Source organism: Akebia trifoliata, chromosome 4, assembly GCF_017979445.1.
Source record: "Akebia trifoliata isolate Shusen 1 chromosome 4, ASM1797944v1, whole genome shotgun sequence".
NCBI lineage: Eukaryota > Viridiplantae > Streptophyta > Magnoliopsida > Ranunculales > Lardizabalaceae > Akebia > Akebia trifoliata.
Window position 1 is genome coordinate 2,527,678 of NC_141378.1, and position 22,925 is coordinate 2,550,602.

At 32.7% G+C, this 22,925-nt stretch overlaps 1 protein-coding gene and 1 non-coding gene across 2 annotated transcripts; both read right to left on the minus strand.

Moving 5' to 3' along the window:
* Positions 1-1,312: 1,312 nt before the first annotated feature.
* On the minus strand, positions 1,313-3,373 carry LOC147402922 (uncharacterized). The gene is made up of 2 exons (XM_086438329.1): positions 2,519-3,373; positions 1,313-2,402 (listed from the first exon to the last, which is right to left on the minus strand). Exons 1-2 carry the CDS (start codon positions 2,876-2,878, stop codon positions 1,791-1,793), a joined length of 972 nt encoding a protein of 323 aa, XP_086294455.1. The 5' UTR covers positions 2,879-3,373; the 3' UTR covers positions 1,313-1,790.
* An 11,565-nt stretch (positions 3,374-14,938) lies between these two features.
* Positions 14,939-15,011, minus strand: TRNAR-UCU (transfer RNA arginine (anticodon UCU)). The gene has a single exon. It is a non-coding gene; the product is annotated as a tRNA-Arg (tRNA).
* Between the last annotated feature and the right edge of the window lie 7,914 nt (positions 15,012-22,925).

Here is a 22,925-nt window from a genome sequence, read left to right on the forward strand (position 1 = left end):
TTTCATGGTCCCAATTTTCAGGCCAAAGTTGATTAGATTTTGGGTCAAGTAAAGGATCATGGAAGCTTTTTTATATATAGAATGATCTTTGGTCAGACTGCAGGAAATAGTCGACTCTGGAAGTGGTCCTGATGATTGGTTGGAATCAAAGAGTATTTGGTGATTATGCTTGCAGATGTTCCTCTCAGTCAATTTAATGTTTTAAAGGCAATTAGGTGAGCAGAAAGCGAGCTGTGTTCCTCACCCCTTATCTTACTGATCAATAATTTAGAATCTTCACTCATCCTACTTAATAAAGGAACATAATAGTTTAGTTCTGGGGACCAATTGTATGGGGGGGTCGGCAACTGCCTTAGGGCTGTCAATGGGTTTGGATCAGATCCAAAATTTTATCCCATTATACAATATGAATTGAATCTAATCGGTTATTGGACAAGAAAATGTTGGGGGACCTTGAAATTGGGTGGCTTATAAATCAATTCTGAGCCGACGAAATATGAACCAGTGACACCCCTAAATAATGGTTTTATTAGTTGACTTAGCTATACTTGATTTGTTAATATTGGTTGGGTTGGTTTGAAAATTTTGCAAAATCTTTTCGTCTTCAATTGCTCTCTCAATTCTCATTCTCTTTAGTTGCCTTTCAACCCTCTTTGTAGTCACTGTCAAGGCACTCTTTCAAGCTTTAACTGACCCCATGATTGTGACTGCCTTTTATTGGACCCCACTTATCAAGTGATCTCTATTATGAGAGTTTAAAACCCAGTAATGCTTAAGACGGCCAACCAAAAATTAAAATTAAAATTAAAAAAAAAAAAAATGCTGGAAATAAAGTAAACGTGCCTGAGAATATCATGCATTTTTAATTGAAGGGAAGGCATTGATTTCCGATGAATGGTCGAAAAGCAGGAAAGTGTAAAATTGGAAGAGAGAAATAAAATTTAAAAAAAAAAAAGTAGAAAGAAAGAAAGGGAACAGAGAAAGCAAAGCATATAGCGGAAACATGTCAGGAAGGGCTGGTATTGAGAAGCTTTCATCATCAACTGTGTTGCTTTCAAAAGAACCGAATCAGATCAGACAAAAGCTTCCAAAGGAAAGAAGCTGCTTTTGAATTTAAAGCAACCCAGGAATCTCTCTGGTTTCTCTACTTCCACAACCCCCATCATTCTTTCACAACTTGGAATGTTTTAACTCATTTACCACAACACCTAAAACCAAATATTTAATATATATATATATATATATATATATTCAAATAATAATTAAATAAAAAAGAAGAAGAAAAAAAAAGGGTATTTTTCAGAAATAAAAATAAAAATTAAACAAAATCTCTCACTAATCTCAAAATTTTCATACATTGTTGTAGTGTGAGAGTTCTTGAGTAACATAAGAAGCATCTTCCTTTCCTTTATGAATTTTTTTTTTTTTTTTAATAATAACTTTTTACATAAGGAAAGAAGCTGATGATTGGTGAGAGTTTTCTTGAATGGGGTTGCCTTTCATTTCAATTGATGCTTCTACCTAACATTCATTATTCTTTCTGCTTCTCTCTTCTTCTTCTACTTCTTCATCACCATAGACAATCAATAATGACTTCTCTGAAATCCAAAATCATATTTTTTTTGTTCTTCAATTTTGCCCCATTTGTGTTCTTCATGAAAATCTACACCTGTAGTATCTGCAAAACAAATAGAACACAAGAACAAACAAACCCCAAAAAAAGAAAAAAGTGATAAAAAATTTGTAACAAAACCCTCCATCACTCCCCCAAAACAGACTCTTTTATCTCTCTATCTGTGACTACATATGTCCAAGAGTATCTTCCTTCCTTCAACAATTTCATCAAAGAAGTCATCAAGTTGCCCTATTATACCATCAGTTCCAGATTTCAACATCCCAAAACAGCCCCTCATGTTCTCAATTCTCTCTCGAATTCCAACCTCCACTTCGCACTCGATCAATCCCTGAGTAGAAGACCTACTCTCCAACTCTGTTCTTAGCTCCTCCATCACAATCTTTGCCCTTCGGAATTCAAATAGTAAAATTCCCGGGCGCCCTTCAATTTGATTGATCTCTGCTTCTACCCTTTGATGCAATCTTGCTGTTGATACCATGAACCCCGATCCAAACAACAAGCATCCCTCATATCCTCCTCGATTGAAACTTGATTCGGGCCAACAATAGACCAATCCACAAAGCAAGATCATCAAAAGAACTGAACTTACATTCCTCATTGCATATAAAACACCTCTAAAACCATTGAATCCATTGAGTTTAGATTCAAAGGAAACATTTTCGTCGAACCGAAGTGAGAGAGGTTGGATTCTATTTTCCATTAACGCTTTGTTCTCCTCCTCCAATCCAACCGCTTGTCTACGACAACCAGATATCGCTCGAATTATCTATAAACAAGAATTTTAGAATAGATGGATCAAATCAATGCTTATAATAAGTAATAAAAAACCAAGAATTGCTCTGTTTTTTTTTTTTTTAACATTAATTTGATTGATGTTCTCACCTGACGAGAGAGCTGTGGGTTTAGATTGCGGTGACCATCGAGGGAGGAGACTATATCGGCCCCAACCGAATAGTAATTCTCCATGCCAGAGATGCCTGACTTTATAACATGGCAAGCTTCCCAAAGCCTAGAGCTTTCATCCATGTATTCGTCGAGCCATTTCTCTCCGACGGGTAGATGAAGTTTTTGGACTAGAATGGTTAACTGTGAATGAAAAGATCGAAGAAGCGAGAGGACCCTTTGAAGGAATTGAATTGACATGAAGTTACTAGATAGGAACAAGAGTTCGAGATCATCGATTCCTCGAGTGAGGAAGGAATAGAAGCCATTGACAGAAGTAGTTGATGAAGGATCCATCATAGAAAGTAAGAAAAAATATGATAAAGAGAATGATATTTAAATTGAAAGAAGAAGAAGAAGAAGAAGAAGAGAATGACTTAAAAGCTCAGATTTCTATGGTGAAAAAGATGGTTGGGAGCAATGATGGGTGTTTCCTTTAGAGGGGAAAGGATGATTGGGAATCTGCCATTTTCATTCTTTAATGGGCAGAAAGGGAGAGAAAGAAAAACAAAGAAGCAAAAAAACATAAACAATTGAAGCAAAAAAAGGGCAAAAAAAAAAAAAATACATGAAGTGTTCATGAATTCTCTCTTTTAATCACTTCTCTATGTTTTTTTCTTACACCCTTCAAAGAGATCTATATATACAAATTTTTATTAATTTTTTTATGTTTTTTTGGATGAGGTTTTATAATATAGTTGTTGTTCTTATTCAAGTGTATTTGTTTATGTTTATTTGGTTCCAGAAGTTTGAATGCTTTGACTGAGATTCTTCTTCATATTCTTCCCTTTTGATATGAGTGCTCTTTTGCTTCTTTTCTTCCTCGAGCAACTGACTTTCCTCCTTTAATTCCTCTCTTTCTTTTATTGAAATTTGTGGGTGTATTTTTTCTAGATTTTTTATTTTATTTTATTCTTTAAATGGTATGAATGATGATGGGTTTCCTTGTATTGAGATTCATATCTTTCTACTAAGCAAAAAAATTTCTTCTTTTTAGACAACCCATTTAGTTCTTTTAAGGCCTTGTTTGGGAATCTTATTTGTTTCAACCCTCGAGAATTTGAGAAGTGATTTTGGGCTAATTTGACTTTTAATCATGTTGGTGAAGTGATGCTCTAAGGATAGATATTTAGATTATTGTTTGATAAAAACAACTTTCAGCTACTAGATTCTGGTCAAAATAATAAAAAACAACGCTTTCAATCTATCAAAATGGATCGGATGGTTGAACCAGTGAACTGGATCTACAAAAACCTTTCAATTTTGAAATTTTTTGTTGGAAAATAAATTCTCTCAAATAACTTATTTTTATTTGTATTTCTAGGTATTAAAAAAAAATCGTCTATAATGACATACAATGTCACTGTTTTCTTTGTTAAACTGGATGGATCAACTAGAGTGACCCGAACCGGATGCTTCTTCGGGTACCATTGCATCACATACCTACATTATATGGTTTTTATTTCTTAATTTTGATTTTTTATTAGTTAATTAATTACTTTGGAGGGTGGGTGGGGGACTATGATGTTTAATTAATTTTATTTATTTATTTAATTTATAATTTTGTTTTGTAGAGTGGTCGTGGGTTTTCGAAGAATGGGACACTTGAGAGCATGTTGGTCTTTTGAGATCTCATTGGAAAGTGAACAATAGAGTAATCTTTCTTAGGCAACCATGTTAGTGTGTATTATTATAGATCATAATTTTTAAACTCGTCGAGTCCACTTGAAACTTGGTTGAGTCAACTCTACTTGATTGGATTTCAGTGTGGTTCAATCCCAAAACCTCATGAGTCAACTCTTTGAGGTAATTCGAAAATTTTATTCAGTCGACTAAAAAATTCATGTACTCAGGTTAGAAACTTGATCGTGTTATTCAGCTCCGTAGAGTATATTTTTGGAGAACAAAAACAAAAATATTTATTTATTTGAAAATATTATGTTTTTAAATATTGGACTCATCTAAGCTTGACATGACTCGACTCATGGACTAAAATATGGTCTATAAACATGAGATCAACATTCCACGCGTTTTTACCAAATTTAGTTAAGTTAGCACATTTATTTACTCTGTGAAACTATTAACTGACTTAGGGACTAAAATAAAATTGCAGATGCCCTACTAAATAATGAAAATAACCATAAGACTTTCATCGATAGTATCATACATCTCAAAGAGACGAGGAATATTTGTCTCTCAGAAAAGAAATAGATTTAGATAAAAGTTGTACACGTACCAAGATTGGTAAAGTCAAACCTAATTTTTTGTACCAAGGATTTGACGATAATTGATTGATTGATTGATTGGTAGGTAGAACACTGTTGATAGACCATAATAATGGACTATGTAATTTGTTTTATTACAATTACCTTAAATGGGAACTTTCATTTTTCTTAAGGTTTAGGGACTACTAAAAAATTAAACCAAATTTCTCATTTTACACTTTTACATAAAGGGGTAGCTCATTTGGGAATATGGTTGTTGAATTCATGCTTGGTCTAAGTATAGAAGTTATTCAAGATGCCTTAATTCTACACACATTGTCAAAAAAAATATAAAATTTAATAATGCTGAAGTGACCTAAGATTAGACCTCACATGTAAGTGTATGGGAACCATAGATATTTTTTCTCCAAGATACAAATGAAAATTCATTTCTGGTTTCTATCCACTTTCACGTTAAGTTGTACGATATGAGGTCACTCCAACATGACTCTAAAAAAAATTCACAAAATAAACTCACCTTTTCCCCTCCTAGACCTTGTTGGGTACGTAAACTTACAAAATTTTACACTATAAGGTACTATGGTCTTTTGTAGAGAATTTTTAATGGCATAATTTTTTGACATTTCTTCAATGATCTCATGAGGATCCACAAAAGTTTACAAACTATGATTAAGAAAGGCAGCCAAAGTCCTCGCAAATATTTGTGTGAGTTACAATAGCACTAACCAGAGCCTTGGTGAATTTTCCTCCTTATACAAGATACAACACGATGGGACACGTGGGTCATTTTGTGTTATTTGGTATGCCTACAAAACACTGTAAATTCGCAAAGTTTTGCACACTAAGGTTTTGTGGTTTTTGAACTGATTTTTGGATGACAAAGTTTGGTACCATTTCTTTGGATAAATTGTGCGACCACGCGCAAAAATTTCATGTATACTGACAGACAACCAAGCATTGGACCTAAAGTAGGGATAATTTGTAATTGGTCAACTAAACATCCGACATTTGCAAATTTTTATTTTATGTCAATATTAGTCAATGGGGTCTAGTAAAAAAAATTTCCATTTTACTTGTGATGTGACGCATTTACGCATACAAATCATCGTAAATATGCAAAGTTTTGCACTTCAAGATTTTGTTGTCTTCATAGGTGTGCAAAATTTTTACTTTTTATGATAGAAAACCAAGTACTTGATCTAGTGGCTATATGATTGCAAGTGAAAAATGGTAGGGAAAATGATTTTCTTGGAAAATACAATTTTTCACATATATGATAGTGCATTTTCCTTCGAATTCATTTTTTTTTTCTTTTTTGCAAAAAATTTGTTTGTCCCATTATCTAATGTTATTCTCTAATCACTCCCATCCCAAAATAAAAACCAATTTACCTTCTAACATTTTCTTATGTGCAATCAAACAATTAATTAAAATCATTTTTCCATGAAATTCTATTTCCCAAGAACATTTTCCCGAGAAATTTATAATCGATTGAAAACGAATTCCCTCCAATCATACAGACTCTAATACGTGGCAATCTGGAAAATTTTATTTTACCTTGATAGTACCAAGTGGGGCCAAGGTGAATTTTTTTTTCCACCATTATAGTGATGTAGCACACGTGCCATTCGTACGTTGGTGTTCCCATTTAGGAGAGAGAAAGAGAGGGGGGGTTTATTGGATGGTCCAGAGTGAGAATGTATATATATGGGATAATATTTGAAAAGCTGTTTCATGGTATTAATTCAATTGAATTGGTTTATAGGGGACCACTGACAATTGGTTTCATCCTTAAAAGCAATCTTTAATTTAAAGATAGCAAAAGCAATTAAACGCCAACCATCTTTTTTTTTTTTTTTTAATAAGTGTTTTTTATATAATAAGCCATATTTAATAGTTGCTTGGCAAAAAAATATTTCATTACCCCCTCAAAGTTGGCTAACAAATCAATTATTAAATTTATTGACAAACTCTTATCATTGGATTCATTTTTAATTTTATTTTTTTTATTTTTATTTATACAACAATAACAACAACAAAACCTTATTACAAAGATTTAATTTATGTTTTCTCTTTTTCACACTATTTGGAGTGACCTCAGCACCGCATCACTTCTAAGGAAGAACGAAATGAAATATCTGATCAAGATTCATGTTAGGGGATGATAAAATTTTACGTCAATTGTTGACCTAATGCAACACTCCTTTATTCAGGCTTGAGATTGGCAATATAATGTACATGGAACACTATATATGCGTTGTTTATATAACATCGACGATAGCTAGAAGAGTGAAAATGTGGAGTAAATGACCTATCTTGGGTCAAAAGTTTAAGGAGGTGACTCAAATTTATATAAATTTAAGGAAACATATCATAATTCCTTATAATCTAGGGGGTAAGTTAAATATGACAATATATTTCTAAAATATTTTTGTGCTAGTTTCTAATAATGACATAAATTTCATGCTCAATAGGCTCACAAGACCTGATTTTGACATAAATGTGGATACATTTTCTTTGATTTTACTTTCTTCAAAAAGAAAAGCCTCCTATTTATAATTGAGGGTGATACTGGCTTGGTTCCTTGTCCTTCTTCCTCCATGAGTGATCTCAATGGTAGTCATGGTGGTGTGTTTTGTTGACATTGGTGAGATGATATGTGTTTCTTTTCACTTGGTGAATGAACTTCAAAAGACGTATTATATTGGATCTTAATTTTCAACATGGAAAAAAAATTCAATTAGAAGATAATAACATTTAAGAAGGAAGTCGTCATGGATTATTTTGATAATCATAAAGAAGACATATAATAATGATGTGAAAAGAATGTTTTGGTTCAAGTTGAAGGATTTAAAATGATCAGGTATAATTAAAAATATATAAATAAATATTAAAAAAATACTTTATATTCCGTCAGATGATTCTAAAGATCCTTGAAATTCTTTCATCCCCGCAGTTTTAACACTTGTCTTGGACAAAGATGACTTGGGCAAGTCAATCGTTCATCATATTAACTCGTCTGATACCAAAAATATCTATCGAATTTCTATATATGAAGATACTTTATTTTACATGATGAATCTAGATATCCTTGAAATTCGATTACCACCGTGGTTTTAAAACTCGTCCAAGACCGAGATGACTTGGCAACTCAATCTCCATCACATTGACTTGTCTGAGATTAAAAACGTCTGTCGAGTCAGTCAGGTTTATATTTTTATATAAAATAATAAATATTTTTCTTGATAGTATTATTGTTCCACCTTATAATAAAAAATATATTATAAATATTTAAATATAAAAATATTAATATTAAGTAAATTTAAACAATTTGACTCGCCCAAGAAAAGATGACTCGGATTTTAATTAAAACCATGTTTACCACATGACCAAGTGAAGATTAGGTGCATAATAGAGTAGGATGGAGAAATTATTAAAATTAGGTGATATTGTGTGCTTGTAGGGGTACACCCATAATAACCCACACTCCCTAAAAGCAAATTAACACAAAACTTAGAAAAGATTTTAATTGAGTGCCATAGACTTTGGAGCATCAACGAGTCATCAATCACCTTAATGGAATCTTCTGAGAAAACAATTTGATTTTATTTAACTAAATTGTGATCGTATTTGATACGTCACATAAATTGGCAAAATTTTGCAATGCAAAATTATTTTGAACGTTTAATTTAGAAAATATTTGCTTTAATTCAAAAGGAAAAAAAATAAAAAACGTAGTGTTGATGAGGGTAACCAAGCATCGACAAAATATGGCAAAAAATACCAAGTGTTGCAAATCTTTGGTTTTTCTTACACTTTTTACGATATTTTACGAAGGCACTAATCAGGTTGGGCTGTCAATGAGCTGGGCCATAACAACCTAGTGCTAGTTGGGCCAGATTAAAACTCGGCCCATTGATAACTATTAGTAGAGCTTTTGTTTTGAAAAGATAATAACAATGGAGGGATTAAAAAACACTTTTTTTTTTCTTACACTTTATTAGGAATGAACCATGATACCAATCAATGCGAATCTCGATGTTATTATTGATCCAATATTAATCTCAAAAAACAAATTGGCAAGTATCTCAAGATCTCCATTGAACATGTTTGAATTTTCCACGTGGCATGATCGTATTAAGAAGAGAGTTCTAAAGAGGAAAGACTCTTAACCAATTGAGGTGATTATCTTATTTGGAGAATTATGAATTTATTAAAATAGATTTTCTTTCATTTTTTTTTTTTTTTTGACGACTAATTTCTTTAACATTTATGTTTTATTTATTTAAAGGAAATGATGATACATTGTAAAAACAAGACAATGGGGGAGAAAGATATGTAACAAGATAATTCTTGAAAATTAATAGAAATATCTCCAAATCAAGGATGTAAGTGTTCGATTTACGATAAACATCATAGACAAATATCTTTCATTTAATTATTGTGTATAATTTATCAAACAAGAATCAACTAAAAAATAATTGATGTATCGGATTTACGATAAACCTTCTAAACAAATATCTGTCATTTAATTATTGTGTATAATTTATCAAACAAGAATAAACTAAAAAATAAATGATGTGTTGGATTTACGATAAACCTCCTAGACAGATATCTTTCATTTAATAATTGTGTATAATTTACCAAACAAGAATCCTAAATTTTCCTCAACATTTACTCACCTTAACATGTCCATAAGTTGATTGTATATTCCACTTGACTTGATATAATTTGACAAATAACATTAATGTTGTTTTCTATTTCTCCCACAACCATCAATTATCTCAAATATCAAATAAATTTTTATCCATATTGTAAATTATATTTTTGGAACTTGAGGTATGGGTCCAAAAAAAAAATTATATTTCATGTTATGTTCATGGAAAAAAAAATGTCATATATTATCAGCTGTGCCCTTAAATTTGGTCCACACTAAAAGTATACCTAATTGATGATGTCTAGACATTGTCTCTCATCATTTTACAAAAACTATTAAGATTTCAAGGCCACCATAAAAAAAAATTGATGAAAATGCATCATATTTATAATAATCACAAATTGGGAATGGTTAACAAAAAATATATTATTATTTCAACATCAATTGACACAAATTGATTGAATTTCAAAACTCATTATTTTTCTATTATTAACTGGATTAATATATTTTAAAATAACAATGTCTTATTTTATATCAACTGTAATAAATATTTAAATTCTTAAAAATCATTTAAATGTACACTAAAACCAGTTGACTTTTTTTGTTTTTTTTCCAAGTATAAAAATAATAAGCCAATTTGATTGATTTTTTCAACGTCAAAGATGACCCAATTTTATGTCGGGAAATCACTATGATGGAGGGAAGGATAGAATAACAATATCTTATTTTATATCAAATATAATAAATATTTAATTGGATTAATATATTTTAGAATAACAATATCTTATTTTATAACAAATATAATAAATATTTAAATTCGTGAAAATCATTTAAATGTACACTAAAACCAGTTGACTTAACCTTTTTTCTTTTTTTTTTCAAATTCGGTTTTGTCAAAGTCAAAGAGGATTCAATTTTATATCGGAAATCACTATGATCACAAATGTGAAAAAAGGAAAATTTTGACAAAAAAATTCGACAGGCCAAAGCCCACTAATTTTAGAAAGCGAATTTTGATGGCCAATCGCCGTTGAAATTTTTGATGATCCCCAATTCGACAGCTTAGAGTCATCAAATTTCTCCCATCCTCCATTTATTTAATTGTTTCGATCAGTCGAAAAAGAAAAAATTGACAATAAAATTTTTGACGCCTTGATCTGTCAAATTTTATGAAATTCAACGGCCTTAGGCCATCAAATATAGGTTTTTTTCACGTTGTGGATAAAGATAGAATAACAATATCTTATGTTTATCAAATATAATAAATATTTAATTGGATTAATATATTTTAAAATAACAATATCTTCTCTTATAACAAATATAATAAATATTTAAATTCTTGAAAATCATTTAAAGGTACACTAAAAACCAGTTGATTTAACCTTATTATTATTTTATTTTATTAAAGTATAAAAAGTATTATCGGGAGTCTGATGGGTTATGTCAAAGTCAAATAGGATCCAATTTTATGTCGGGAAATCACTATGATGAAGGTAGGGCCGTGGAGAAGATAGAATTGACTCAGATTCCATAACCGTGATTCATCGTGTTTTAAGGGTCTTGGTTTGCAAGAAGGGAGGTTAAATCTATCAAAACCAAGGTTATTCGAGATTTCTCCCTTTCTTTCATATAGTATGGTTGTCATGGATTCTAGCGGACACATATGTATTATATATTGGGAATATTTTTTCTTTAATATCAGTTTGGTTTAATTCACAACCCCCCCCCCCCCCCCCAAAAAAAAAAAAAATAATAATAATAATAATAAATAAATAAATAATAATAATAAAAAATAAATAAATCTTTATCTCGACAATTCTTACTATAATTTATTTGAATCGTGATAATCTGACTATCCTACGTGGCAAACTCAATTGACTACCTTGACGTGACAAGTTCGAGAATTGTAGATATCTGCTCCTCAAGATACACAGCTACACTTCCCCCATAAAAAATGTATCTTGAGGGAATCATGTATCCCGAGAAGTGCAGATCTACGATTCCCCAACTTGACACGTCAAGTAGTCAATTGAGTATGCCACGTAGGGTAGTAAGATTATCACAACTCAATTTATTTTTATGGGTAAGTTGGACTTGAACCCACGAACTCTAAGTTGTTTTGTAATATGTCAAACCAACTCAGCTATGGGTCTAACCCCTTGACTCGACAATTATTGTTGTAATTTATTTTTATGGATTAGCTGGACTTGAACCCACGATCTTTAAGTTGTTTTGCAATATGTCAAGAATTATGATTTTCTAATTAGAAAGTCTCCACTCAGTCAATACTCGTCTGACATGGCACGGAGGCAGAAACATAGATCTTTTTCTCGAGATACACAATGAGGATGTGCAGTTGTGTATCTAGAGGAAAAAGGATCTATGGTTCCATGTTCGTGCCATGTCAACTAAGTATTGATCGAGTGAAAACTTTCTAGTTAGAAAATCAGCGCTCATGTGTCAAACCAACTAAGCTATGGGTCTAACCCCTTGACCCAACAATTCTTGTTACAATTTATTTTTATGGGTAAGCTGGACGACCCACAACCTCTATGTTGTTTTGAAATATGTCAAACCAACTGAGTTATGGGTCTAAACCCTTGACTCGAAAATTCTTGTTATAATGGACCGAGTCAAATCGAGATCAATCGATTAAACCATGCTTAGAAGTAACAAAACAATTGTAATGGTATAGAATCAACCAATGTAACAAGACCTCTACATAAAGTAAGAGATACATGAATGAAGAATGGCCAATAATTATTAGTTTTGAGTCCTCATTCTACTCTTTTTCTCAATGACTATCGCACACCAACTTTGACATCTTCTTTTTCTTCAACTGGCAAACAAAGCACTTGAGGATTTCCACTAATTATGCCTAAGCTGCTTTAAAATGAAGGGAAGAGTATGGAAATGAATGAATAGTTAATCAAACCAAGCACTATGTTGAGCACCAATGGTAATGTACTTAGAGTGGTGGGGTTACTTAAAAGCAAGTATGAGGAGGCTTAGATTATCATTTTAGGTGATATGATGGGCAACCATTGGGACAAAGGGCTTAGCCCATCATGGGTTGCACAATTTTACAAATGATTGTTGAACTAGCTATGAGTGTGGATACACCCACTTACCCTGTTTTTTTTTTTGGTCAAAGGAACCCAATCAAATCTCTTGCAAGTTTTGTTCAAGTAAAAGTGTTGTACTTTTTCTTTTTTGGTTAAAGAAATCAATCAAATCTCATGCAAATGTTGTTCAAGTAAAAGTGTTATAGGTGATTAGGGAAATGACCCATGCTGATGTAATAAAGATTTCTCAAAATGTGTGTTATTATCATTACACATTTGTTACTTGTCAAAAGAATGTTAAAACATAAAAATATATTTATATTTTATATTATTAGAGAGGAATCCACAGATTTATTAAAAATGATTCTATAAATACACACAATCTCATACTTAAAAATATGAAATCTTAAGTTCGAGATAGAAGATATATCTTGAAGATATGAAATATATCCCTAGGATAAATTTTTCTGGTTGGAATTGAATTTTAAGGGTCTTAATTGTTTTTAGGAGATTGTGAATTTGAACCACTATACTTCAAATGTAAGAGCATCTCTAAATCATGTTTTCTTTGTAATAAAGAACATCTTTTTGTAAAAAAATTAACAAAAATTATTTTAGATAGTTTAAAATTTGATCTCAACTTCAATTCCATATTTATTTCTCAATTCTTAATACTTAATATTATTTTATTTTTTAAATAAACATTTGCTAAAATCTACTTAAATCCTACTAAGGGTTGTGAGCTCACACCTTGGCATCTAAATATATGATCCAATGTTACAGGCTTGTAGAGGATAAAATTCTTAAAACATATTATTTTTCATCATTATATTGTAATTTTAAGTTTTGGGAGTTTAATAGCAATCTATTTTCAATACCTTGAATCAAGTTCAAAATAAAAATTCTTATTTTTTTGGATGAGTTTTTCCATGAAATCCATAAGATTGTTATTTTGAATTGTCGTCGTAATAATCCATGTCGGCCCAACCACATCTTACTAAGTTAGTACATAAAGTGTTTTTTATTTTTTAACATTAAAATATCTAGCATTGGAGGCTCTCTACATGTAGAGGGTGGAAGCCTCCTCTTTATTTTAACATTTTCTTTTAAATAATCTCTTGGAGACAATTGTTTCACCTTTCACTCTTTAAAGTAAAAAAGTCAACAAACTTTAACTAGTATGTTGAAGATGCTCTATTAATGTACCTCTCAAAGGTTACACACATTTTCTCATGAGTTACAAAAATTAATATTTTGATAATTAAAGATGTTGTTTTAGAAATTCAAATACATAGTTTAATCTTATAACGTATTGTATAATTTAATAGTGTAAGACATTTTTTTTTTAATTTAAAAAAATATTAATTAATGTAGATTTACACCGACAATTCTCACTTTTATCTCCTTATGATAGAAAAGATTAAACAAACCTTTCCACATTTTGGCAAATATATACCCTTATTTTTTATTTATTTTTTCAAATTGATGATATTCCCCTTTGACCTAGGTCTCCTCTAAGAGGCTAGGAGAATGTGACCTAAAAGCCCTTATCTTCATTAATTAATGTGTTATTAAGAGAAAGTTGAACTACAAATAGAAGTTCTCTTAAAAAGTTTGTCAATACTTTACCAAGAATGCAAAAAAAAGGAGGAATTTAAATTATATTGCTAACCCTAGTAATTGAATAAGATTGAAAATAGTGAGAGCATGTGAATACCCATCCACGTTTTGAGGTATTCCCACGAGCTAGTCTACCAAGGAAGATTAACAAAAACGATATAACATATATACTCTCATGTAAACAATCCTTGTTTTTTCTCCTGAAAAAAAAAAAAAAAAAACTCATCCGAGTGCCTATATTTTCTCTTGAAAGTGTTAGTTGTGTGGAGTACAATAATATAATAGATCGTGTTACATAAGAGTATTAGTAGTTGAGATTTGGGTTGGGATTATTGTTGATTGAAATTTAGATTATTGGATAAAGAATTGGTTTGAATTTATTCGGAGATTGACCATTTCTACTCAACCTCATTTTCAATTCATATACTTCAATCTTTTTTAAGAAAACCCTTGATTTTTTATCAAAAATCTGTCATTTATTACTTTCTCAAAAATCCTACCCTTTTCGTGAAATATGTAGGTCGAAGAGGAGGACAAAAAAATTTACCCTAAAGATTGAGGATTACTGGTTTTGCAAAGAAAAATGAAGCATATTTACCTATTTGGTGAGAGGTCGAAGAGTTGGGCATTTTAGGCCATTTTTTGTTAGGCTTTGAGAGAAGACTGATATCCGGGTGTACGTGAATAGTTTAAAAACACGGGGGGGCATCTCAAATAATCACCAAAATGTTGACGGATATATCTAAATTATCATAAAGGCCAAAAAACATAAAAAAAAAAACCTTAATACATTCACACCCGGTGGGACTCGAACCCACAATCGCCTGATTAGAAGTCAGACGCCTTATCCATTAGGCCACGGGTGCTTGGTTGTTGTAAGTTCTACAATAATATTTATATAATCTTTATATTGAAATTTGAATTGCTCAAACCCATACTAGACATTGATAATTTAATTTCTTTTAGCAAGTTTATGATATGTATACCGAGTTTGTAAAACAATAAACTAAGCATGAGGACAATTCTATCATTACACATAAAATAAAATCAAATCATAACTCATCCATCTTAATTGTGTTCAGCTACCAAGCAAAAGAAGGAAAAAAAAAAAAGAGTTCAACCATTATTTAGCGAAAATCATATAAACAATTCGAGACTTTTTCCTCACTGACTAAAATGTGAGACATCTTCATATCGAAATCTTGTAATTTTCATCCCATAAAAGCAAAGATATCAAAAATTGGTCGAGGTAACTTCAGCTTTTGACCCTTTGTTGGCTTTTGACTTTTGCAAAAATTCAAAAAGTGAATTGCAACTCAAAGAGCACGGAGATGTTCTCTTTGAGGAAGAAGAAAGAAACCCTACAAAAAGAATAAGAAAATTGATTTGAAAGATTAAAAAGAATGAGAGGAGAGGTTGATTCAAATGTCAAAGCAACATTTTAAAATGATTGCAATAGATTAATTTGAGATGACCCATCAAGAATTGACTTTTTTATCATATAGAATTTTGACCTCTCTACGTCTTTGTGATTCTAGAAGAAGAGAATGAATTTTCTTTGTTTCTTTTAGGACTTCTATGAAAACAATGTTATACAAATAAGATTAAGAGATAGAGATAATTGGTGTTTATTTAATCTTATCTAATAAGTAATCTAAAATTTTATCAACAGTGTGTTATATTGAAAAGTTGGTATTATAGAAGTTTTCTTTTAGGGTATCAAGCTCTGAGTTACCTTAAAAGCATAGTATGTCAAGTCGCCATTAATCCATCGTACTTGGAGATCATCTTACAAAAATTCTATTCATTATGTCTTTATAATTTCATGAAAAATCGATTTGAAGTTAAAAACTTTGGAATGATCCCGTAAAATATATATTTTTTTTAAGTTATTATATATACTTACTCCAGTATTATTGTTATTATTATTTATGATAAAGGTATATAGACCCATAGACCTGATTAGTCGAGACTTGGGACGAGAGAACTAGTCTCTTAGAGCACCATATCTCGTCCAAATCCACGTCTCCCAATAATGAGAGAGAGTCAATCAACCAAAAGATTGATGCTATTGTTTTGTATTGAAATGATCTCCATTAATCACTAGAACCCTAAGGTCGTATCAATGATAGAGAGCGAATCGAAGGTGAGTTTGGAATTAAATACACGTGGATTATTTGACTCACTTAATCCATTCAAATGGCACAAGGTATGCCCCCTAAATTTAACTATTAGGAAGCATGATTTATGTTCCTGAGATATATGTGATTTCATAATCTTAGTTAACAATTAGATTTATAAAGTTTATGTGGAATGATTTAAAATATATTTAAATCTCACATATGGCCCACAAGCAACGGCACAAACATAGAGTAAGCATGGATAAACTTTATCTTAAATGATCTTTATCATATCTATATTATCAGAATGATCGATATATTAAGATATTTGTAAAAAATTATCTACACTAATATAAAATAAAATGACCTTTTTATCTTAAAATTATACAACAACAACAGCTCAACATTTCAATTCTACCAATAACATTCATCATTTCCACCTGCGAGGGTGCACCCTCATTTACCTAGTGCAAATAATATGCGGGTGTTGCATGTACCTCGGGACTAGTCATTGGACATGTTAATGATCTAGGCAAAGATCAAATACGGGGCCAATCCACTGTCTTCATGGATTCTCGGTTATAAAAAATAAAAATAAATAAAAACATTCACCCTTGTTTGTCTCATAAAATAGGTTTTTGATTTTTCAATTTATTTTGAGGATCAAATACGTTTACTTTTAAAGATATAGTCAACTTTGAGCAGACTGAAGATTAATCTTTAAAATCACCATTTAAACATTGTAAAAGTTTGGTTCAAGTTATTACATCAGTATTATATCACATTCAAACATCTTTAGTAATTGTTTAGAATTAGCATTAGGATAATATAAAAATCTTAAATATAGCAAAAAGCCAAATAAAAATCTAAATAAAGAAAAAGAAACAGAGTTTCTATTACTCTCAACCATTGATTTATGAGTCGTGATAATTTGACACCCCCCCTAAGCCCTCATCATAGAATCATAGATCAATTGCCTCGGGATACATCATAAAAGGATTTAGAATTCTACGTATCCCAAGGCAAATGATCAACGATTCCATGGTGAGGGGGGCATAGGAGGGTGTATGTGGGGCATCAGAAAATCATTATTCTTGATTTATTTATTATTAATTTTAATTGGGGTGAAACAAGTAAAATTTGGGGTGCCCAATAGAAACTCAAAAAAGATGAGGATCTCTTGCCGTACAAGAAAAAGGTATTTTTGTCATTTTATAATTTCTTTATTTATTTTGTTAAGCCGAAATCAAACAGGTATATAATCAGTTTGAAAAACGCGGGGAATCTGATAAATTCATCAAAATCTGGAGGGGTATCTCATAATTACCACCTTTTTCTGGGTCTTCTTCCTACAAATAGAATTTCTTCGATTGTTTCTGTTTCTGCTTCTCTATCTCTATCTTTATCTCTCTCATCTAAATCTTCTGTTCTTGCTTCCATCTCCAATGGCGTCTTCTTCTTCTCATCATCTACTCCTCACAATCTCTCTCTTATTCGGACTTCTCGCCATTGGAGTCAACGCAAGACCAGGCGTCCACTTCCATCCTTGCAAAACCCTATTCATCTCCTCCTTCACCATCACCTCTTTCAAACCCAATCTTCAAATCCCAGAAAATCCTAATTCCGTCTCCTCTAACAACCAAAACCCCTCTCGTCTCATCGCCTTTTTCAGCGAATTTAGGGATTTCCCCAAACAACAAGCCGATCTCTTCGTTGACCTTGACCGCCGCCCCGATTTCGTATCCGACTCCGAATTCAAATTCATCCGTACGATCCCCTTCCGCTCATCTGACAATCCTGAGATCCGTCGTCCTCCTGTCTCCCGATTCCGATCCTTTGGTGTCAGCTCGATCCGTGAACGAACCGAAGATATTCTCAGCGTTGTTGTGGCTTTGCTTTTCGGAGTCGGTTGTGGTGCTCTGACCTCTGCTACCATGTACTTGGCGTGGTCTCTGATCACGAACAGGTATGAAGTTCGTGAATTTGAAGATGATAATGGTGATTTTGATGATGTTGAAAGCCCTAAGAAAATGGGGTACGTTAAGATCTCTGCTGATGTTCCTGCTCCTGCCAAAGAAGTGGTATGAAGAGGGAATTAGGGTTAGGGTTTTTAAAATTTGGGGTTGTAGATGTTACACTGTTCTTCTGTGGATTTGATTATTACTGTTATTCCGTCTACGTTTGTTGGGGTTTTCTGACTTATCGTAATGAAATCTTATATTAGTATTATTGCAATCTTATATTAGTATTATTTAGTATAGTTTTCTGATTAAATTTCATGTCATTAGCTATTTACTTCCTTTAATATGGGATGTTGTTGGAAATTTATTAGTGGGTAGGCCGAATTTAGGTGCCCCTCCATGCGAGGCTTTTGAAAGTGGAGGTTTCTATCATACCAAAGGGGGCTTAAGGCAGGACGAACCTTCCTCTATGATGGTCCGAGGGAAAGTAGTTTCTCCTTGGTCTCATTAGCGATGCACCCTAAATCAATGCTGAAGCTGAATTCTTGATGGTGGAGAAACATGGACGTGTAGTTGTAGAGGCAGTTCACAATTTAAGATCTCCAAACATAAGGCTTTTGAATATTGGAATAGGAAAGATGTTTGACTGGCGAAGGTTTTTTTGTGGTTCGAGAGACTGTTTTTCTTGGTTTCAATTGTTTTGGTGAAATTCATATTCACAGTTCTCGGGCTTAGATCCATAGCTCAGTTTGTTTAACACATTGCTAAACAACTTTGATGTCGCGGGTCCAAGTTCAGCTTACCCATCAAAATATATATATTCACAGTTCTCTGCCCTACCTATTGAGCTAAGTTGTTACTGATAGGTTGTGTTATATGTCGGAGATGTAAGGTCATGCATTCAAGAGCAATTGATTGAGACTACCTTGTGTGATGACATGAAGTAGATGGTAGTGATAGTCTATTGTCTATAAAGAGATGGGATTTGTAGGGTTATGTATGATATTCAAGTAGTTTATTTTATTGAAGTGTAAGGAATAAGGTTTTTCTAGGAAATAGAATTAGGTTTTCGAAGGATAGTTGGCATAGAGACTTTTGGGTCTACCTTTGAAGATCTTTTTTCCTTCATTCTTGCAATATGGGGTAGGAGAAGAGCACTAGTGATGAACTCTATCCTAGAATGGATTTGATTATCCTTGCGTGACTAATGCAAGAAAGGTACTTGATCATTATATTGGATTTGGAAGATAATGGAATGAGTGATTAATGCTATGTAGGTTTTTATTAGATAGTAATAGTGAGTTGTAGCCATTTCTTTCTTTCCTTTTGAAAGGTGTATTGCAGCCATTTCAAGGAAACAATGAAGAAGTGGGACTTCACTATTTTTGTACATGAATATATGGCTGAAGAAAAGGTGCGGTAGTAATAAAAGATATGGAAGAACATACTTATGAAACCAAAAAAAAGATATGGAAGAACATGCATTGACTGCATAGTTTATGATAGAGTTAAATGGCAACATAGCTTCTTCATATTTCTCGTATATATGATTTGGGAAGCAAAATCCCATCCAAGATGGCTTTCTTTCGTTGGACCGCCACACTAGACAAAATCTTGATGGTTGATCATCTTATTTATGGGATCATCATAGTAGACTATTGCCCAATTATCAAATCTGACGTTGAAAAAGGTCAACTGGTGACCTAGTGTCAGCCATCAGGAACTATTGTTTGATCTCTTTTGTATATGTTGGATCTCTCCCACAAGTTGTGTTCACTTCATTCAAAAGTTGGTAGTCACCTGCTTTTGCTGGTGGAGGAGGGATTTTATGGAGTCTATTACCATTTACAATCTATTGGGAATGCATGGAAAGAGAGAAATCAGAAATCTTAAATGATTGGGAGAACTGGATACAGAAATTTGTCATGAGATCAAAATAATGTTATTCCTATTGTCCGAACTCCATAAGGAAATGAGAGTTTTGTTTTTTGATGATTTTGTCTTTAGGAGGAATAGTACGCTGATTTGAGTAATTGCTAGTTTCTTTATTTTTTCCAGAAGTAGTTGCTAGTGTTAGATGTTGTGTAACCCAGTTTTTGTTCTTTCTGCAATTACTAGGCTGTAAGACCACTCAAACACACTCCCTATCCCACTTTCCATCTTCTCTCAACTGCTATTTTGGAGAGTTAAATTCAAAATAAGGGGTCTCCAACGTACTACCCATCCCACTCTCCATTTTGGATAGCAAGTTTGGAGTCTCCATTTTTTGGTTCCAAAAAAATTTCATGACCCAACTGCTATTTTGGAGAGTCATTTTGAATTTTGTGGGTCTTCAATGCACTATCCATCTCTATTTTGGGTTGAATTAAAAAAATATTTATGAATAATCATTTTGGATAGTATAGTTGGAGTGCATACCCCTTGAATATCCAAAGATGATATCCATATGCACATGGCTATCCATTATAGATAGTTATTTTGGATAGTCAAGGGGTATACACTCTAACTGTGCTATCCATAAATCTTTTATATTTTTTTAATTGAGATGGAGATGGCTAGTGCGTTGGAGACCCGTAAAATCCAAAATGACTCTCCAAAATAGTAATTGAGGGGGGATAGAGAGTCCAAACTTGCTAGCCAAAATGGATAGTGAAAATCTCACTCTCCATTTTGGAGAGTGGGGATTGGATAGTGTGTTGGAGACTCATTTTAGATTTGGCTCTCCAAAATGGCAGTTGAGAGGGGATGGCGAGTGCGATAGAGAGTGTGTTGGAGTTGCTCTAACTGCCTACAGTTTTTGTAGGTCCTCTTGACCTTCTTTTATTATGTACTTGTGTTTTTCTTTGCTTGTGGAATGAAATGTTTTACATTTTTCAAAACAAATTGATAGAATATGATTCATGTTCCGACCCCAGTAATCAGGATAACATGTAGATGATGACAATGGTGATTTGTACCATTATTATTATAATGAGCTTCGGTTCTTAAGCATACAATAAACAAAATTCTCACATGCTCTTGGATCATCATCGAAGCCTTATCTCAAACTGAACGAATCCATTCCTCCATTGCTGGAACTACTACTATGTTCCCAATGACAACAGATTATGCTAGGAGTGTCTCTACAGTCATGGTTACAACTATTGGTAATTCCACATCACTAATTCACAATACCCAACATGGGTTGATGATGATCCTCTTCATTTGATTTACCAATCAATATTTAAGAGCTAGGCTTGGGATATGTAGTGCACTTCATCTTTATGTATGGTCTTGCAGTCATCGGTAAGGGGATAATTGTCACATGGCGTGCCAACCTCCAAGAGGGTCCATCCCAAATTGGAATGCAATGATGATGCTTTAGCACTTGATGACAAGTTGGCTTAATGAGGATGTCTAATGCTAAGCCTAGATAGGGGGAGCACGATTCGTTGCAATCTGAAAAACAATTACTTTCTTTTTTCTATTAGAAATTCACTCAACAGTAGCTCATTCATATGTGCATTGCACCTTCATGATTTGTCAGTTACTTTTTTTTTTCCGAAAACCTTTGAAGGGTTTGATTATTTGATCTTGAATACTCATGGCCAATAAAAGGAGGTCTTGGGTTACTGAGAATATATATTCGACTTTTGCCATTATAGTTGGAAGAAGTCCTGGGAGTAATGGATAAGATGAGAAGAGAAAGGCTTATTGTTGAAGACTAGGATAAGTTATATTTCTCTGTGGGGGATGTTAGAATATTTAAGAGGCCAGCAGAAGCTGGGGACATTTCATAATCAAAGCACTGAGGTTCCACCAACAAACCAATAAAAGTTGAAGGTACTACCCTTAATTATTCTCCTGATTGGTACTGAAAGAGTAGGAAAACAATTATATTAAATTGGGTAATAGATCCCTTTCTAGAGTTGTTTTCACAGAGAATCGTTGTAAGGGCACATGACCATAAGAGGTGTAGGTTTATCTAGGATGTGAAAAAAATTGGGCCAGCAGACGTTAGTTTAGCCCCACTGATCTGGGATTGGTATTTAGTCTGGACCCACTTTCGGGGGTGTTTTTGTTTGGATTCTTACCGAATTCCAAAATTATTGAAAGTTTTGTTGAAGACCAACTGTGAGGGTGAGGCTGTGGTGGCCAGCAATGTAGATGGGCATTTTTGTTTTTCTGTGCTATGGGTTCTCTTCCTTGTATATATGATGGCCCTGTCATAGAAATTAGTGAATTGGTTATTAATTTGATTCCTTGCTGCAAGTTCTTCCAGTCTCTGGCCACTAGTTCTTGTTCTTCTATGATAATAATCTCTGGATTTGATGGTGTTTCTGCAACTTATTTTCTTCTTAGTCTTGATGAAAAGATATATATTTTTAATTGTTCTGTTTTGAATATGTTGGTTTGATGCAGTAACAATGATTAGTTCCATCTTTTGAAACCCTCTTCAATCGCCAATTTATTTCTTTGATGAGTGAGGAGGAATGATGGAGATGAACTAAAGCATCAAAAGAGTCTTCCCCATGAGATTTGCCTGACCTATTTATTAACAGGCAACATGAATAAACAAAAACCAGTTCACCCTGAACTAGGCTCAAGATCAAACTCACTCCACGGCTTCAAAACAATAAAATAAATTCATCTATATCAAGGAAAAAAAAATCTTCTTGATTTACTTGATTGATCTGAAGCCTACAACGAAAGATAGGGC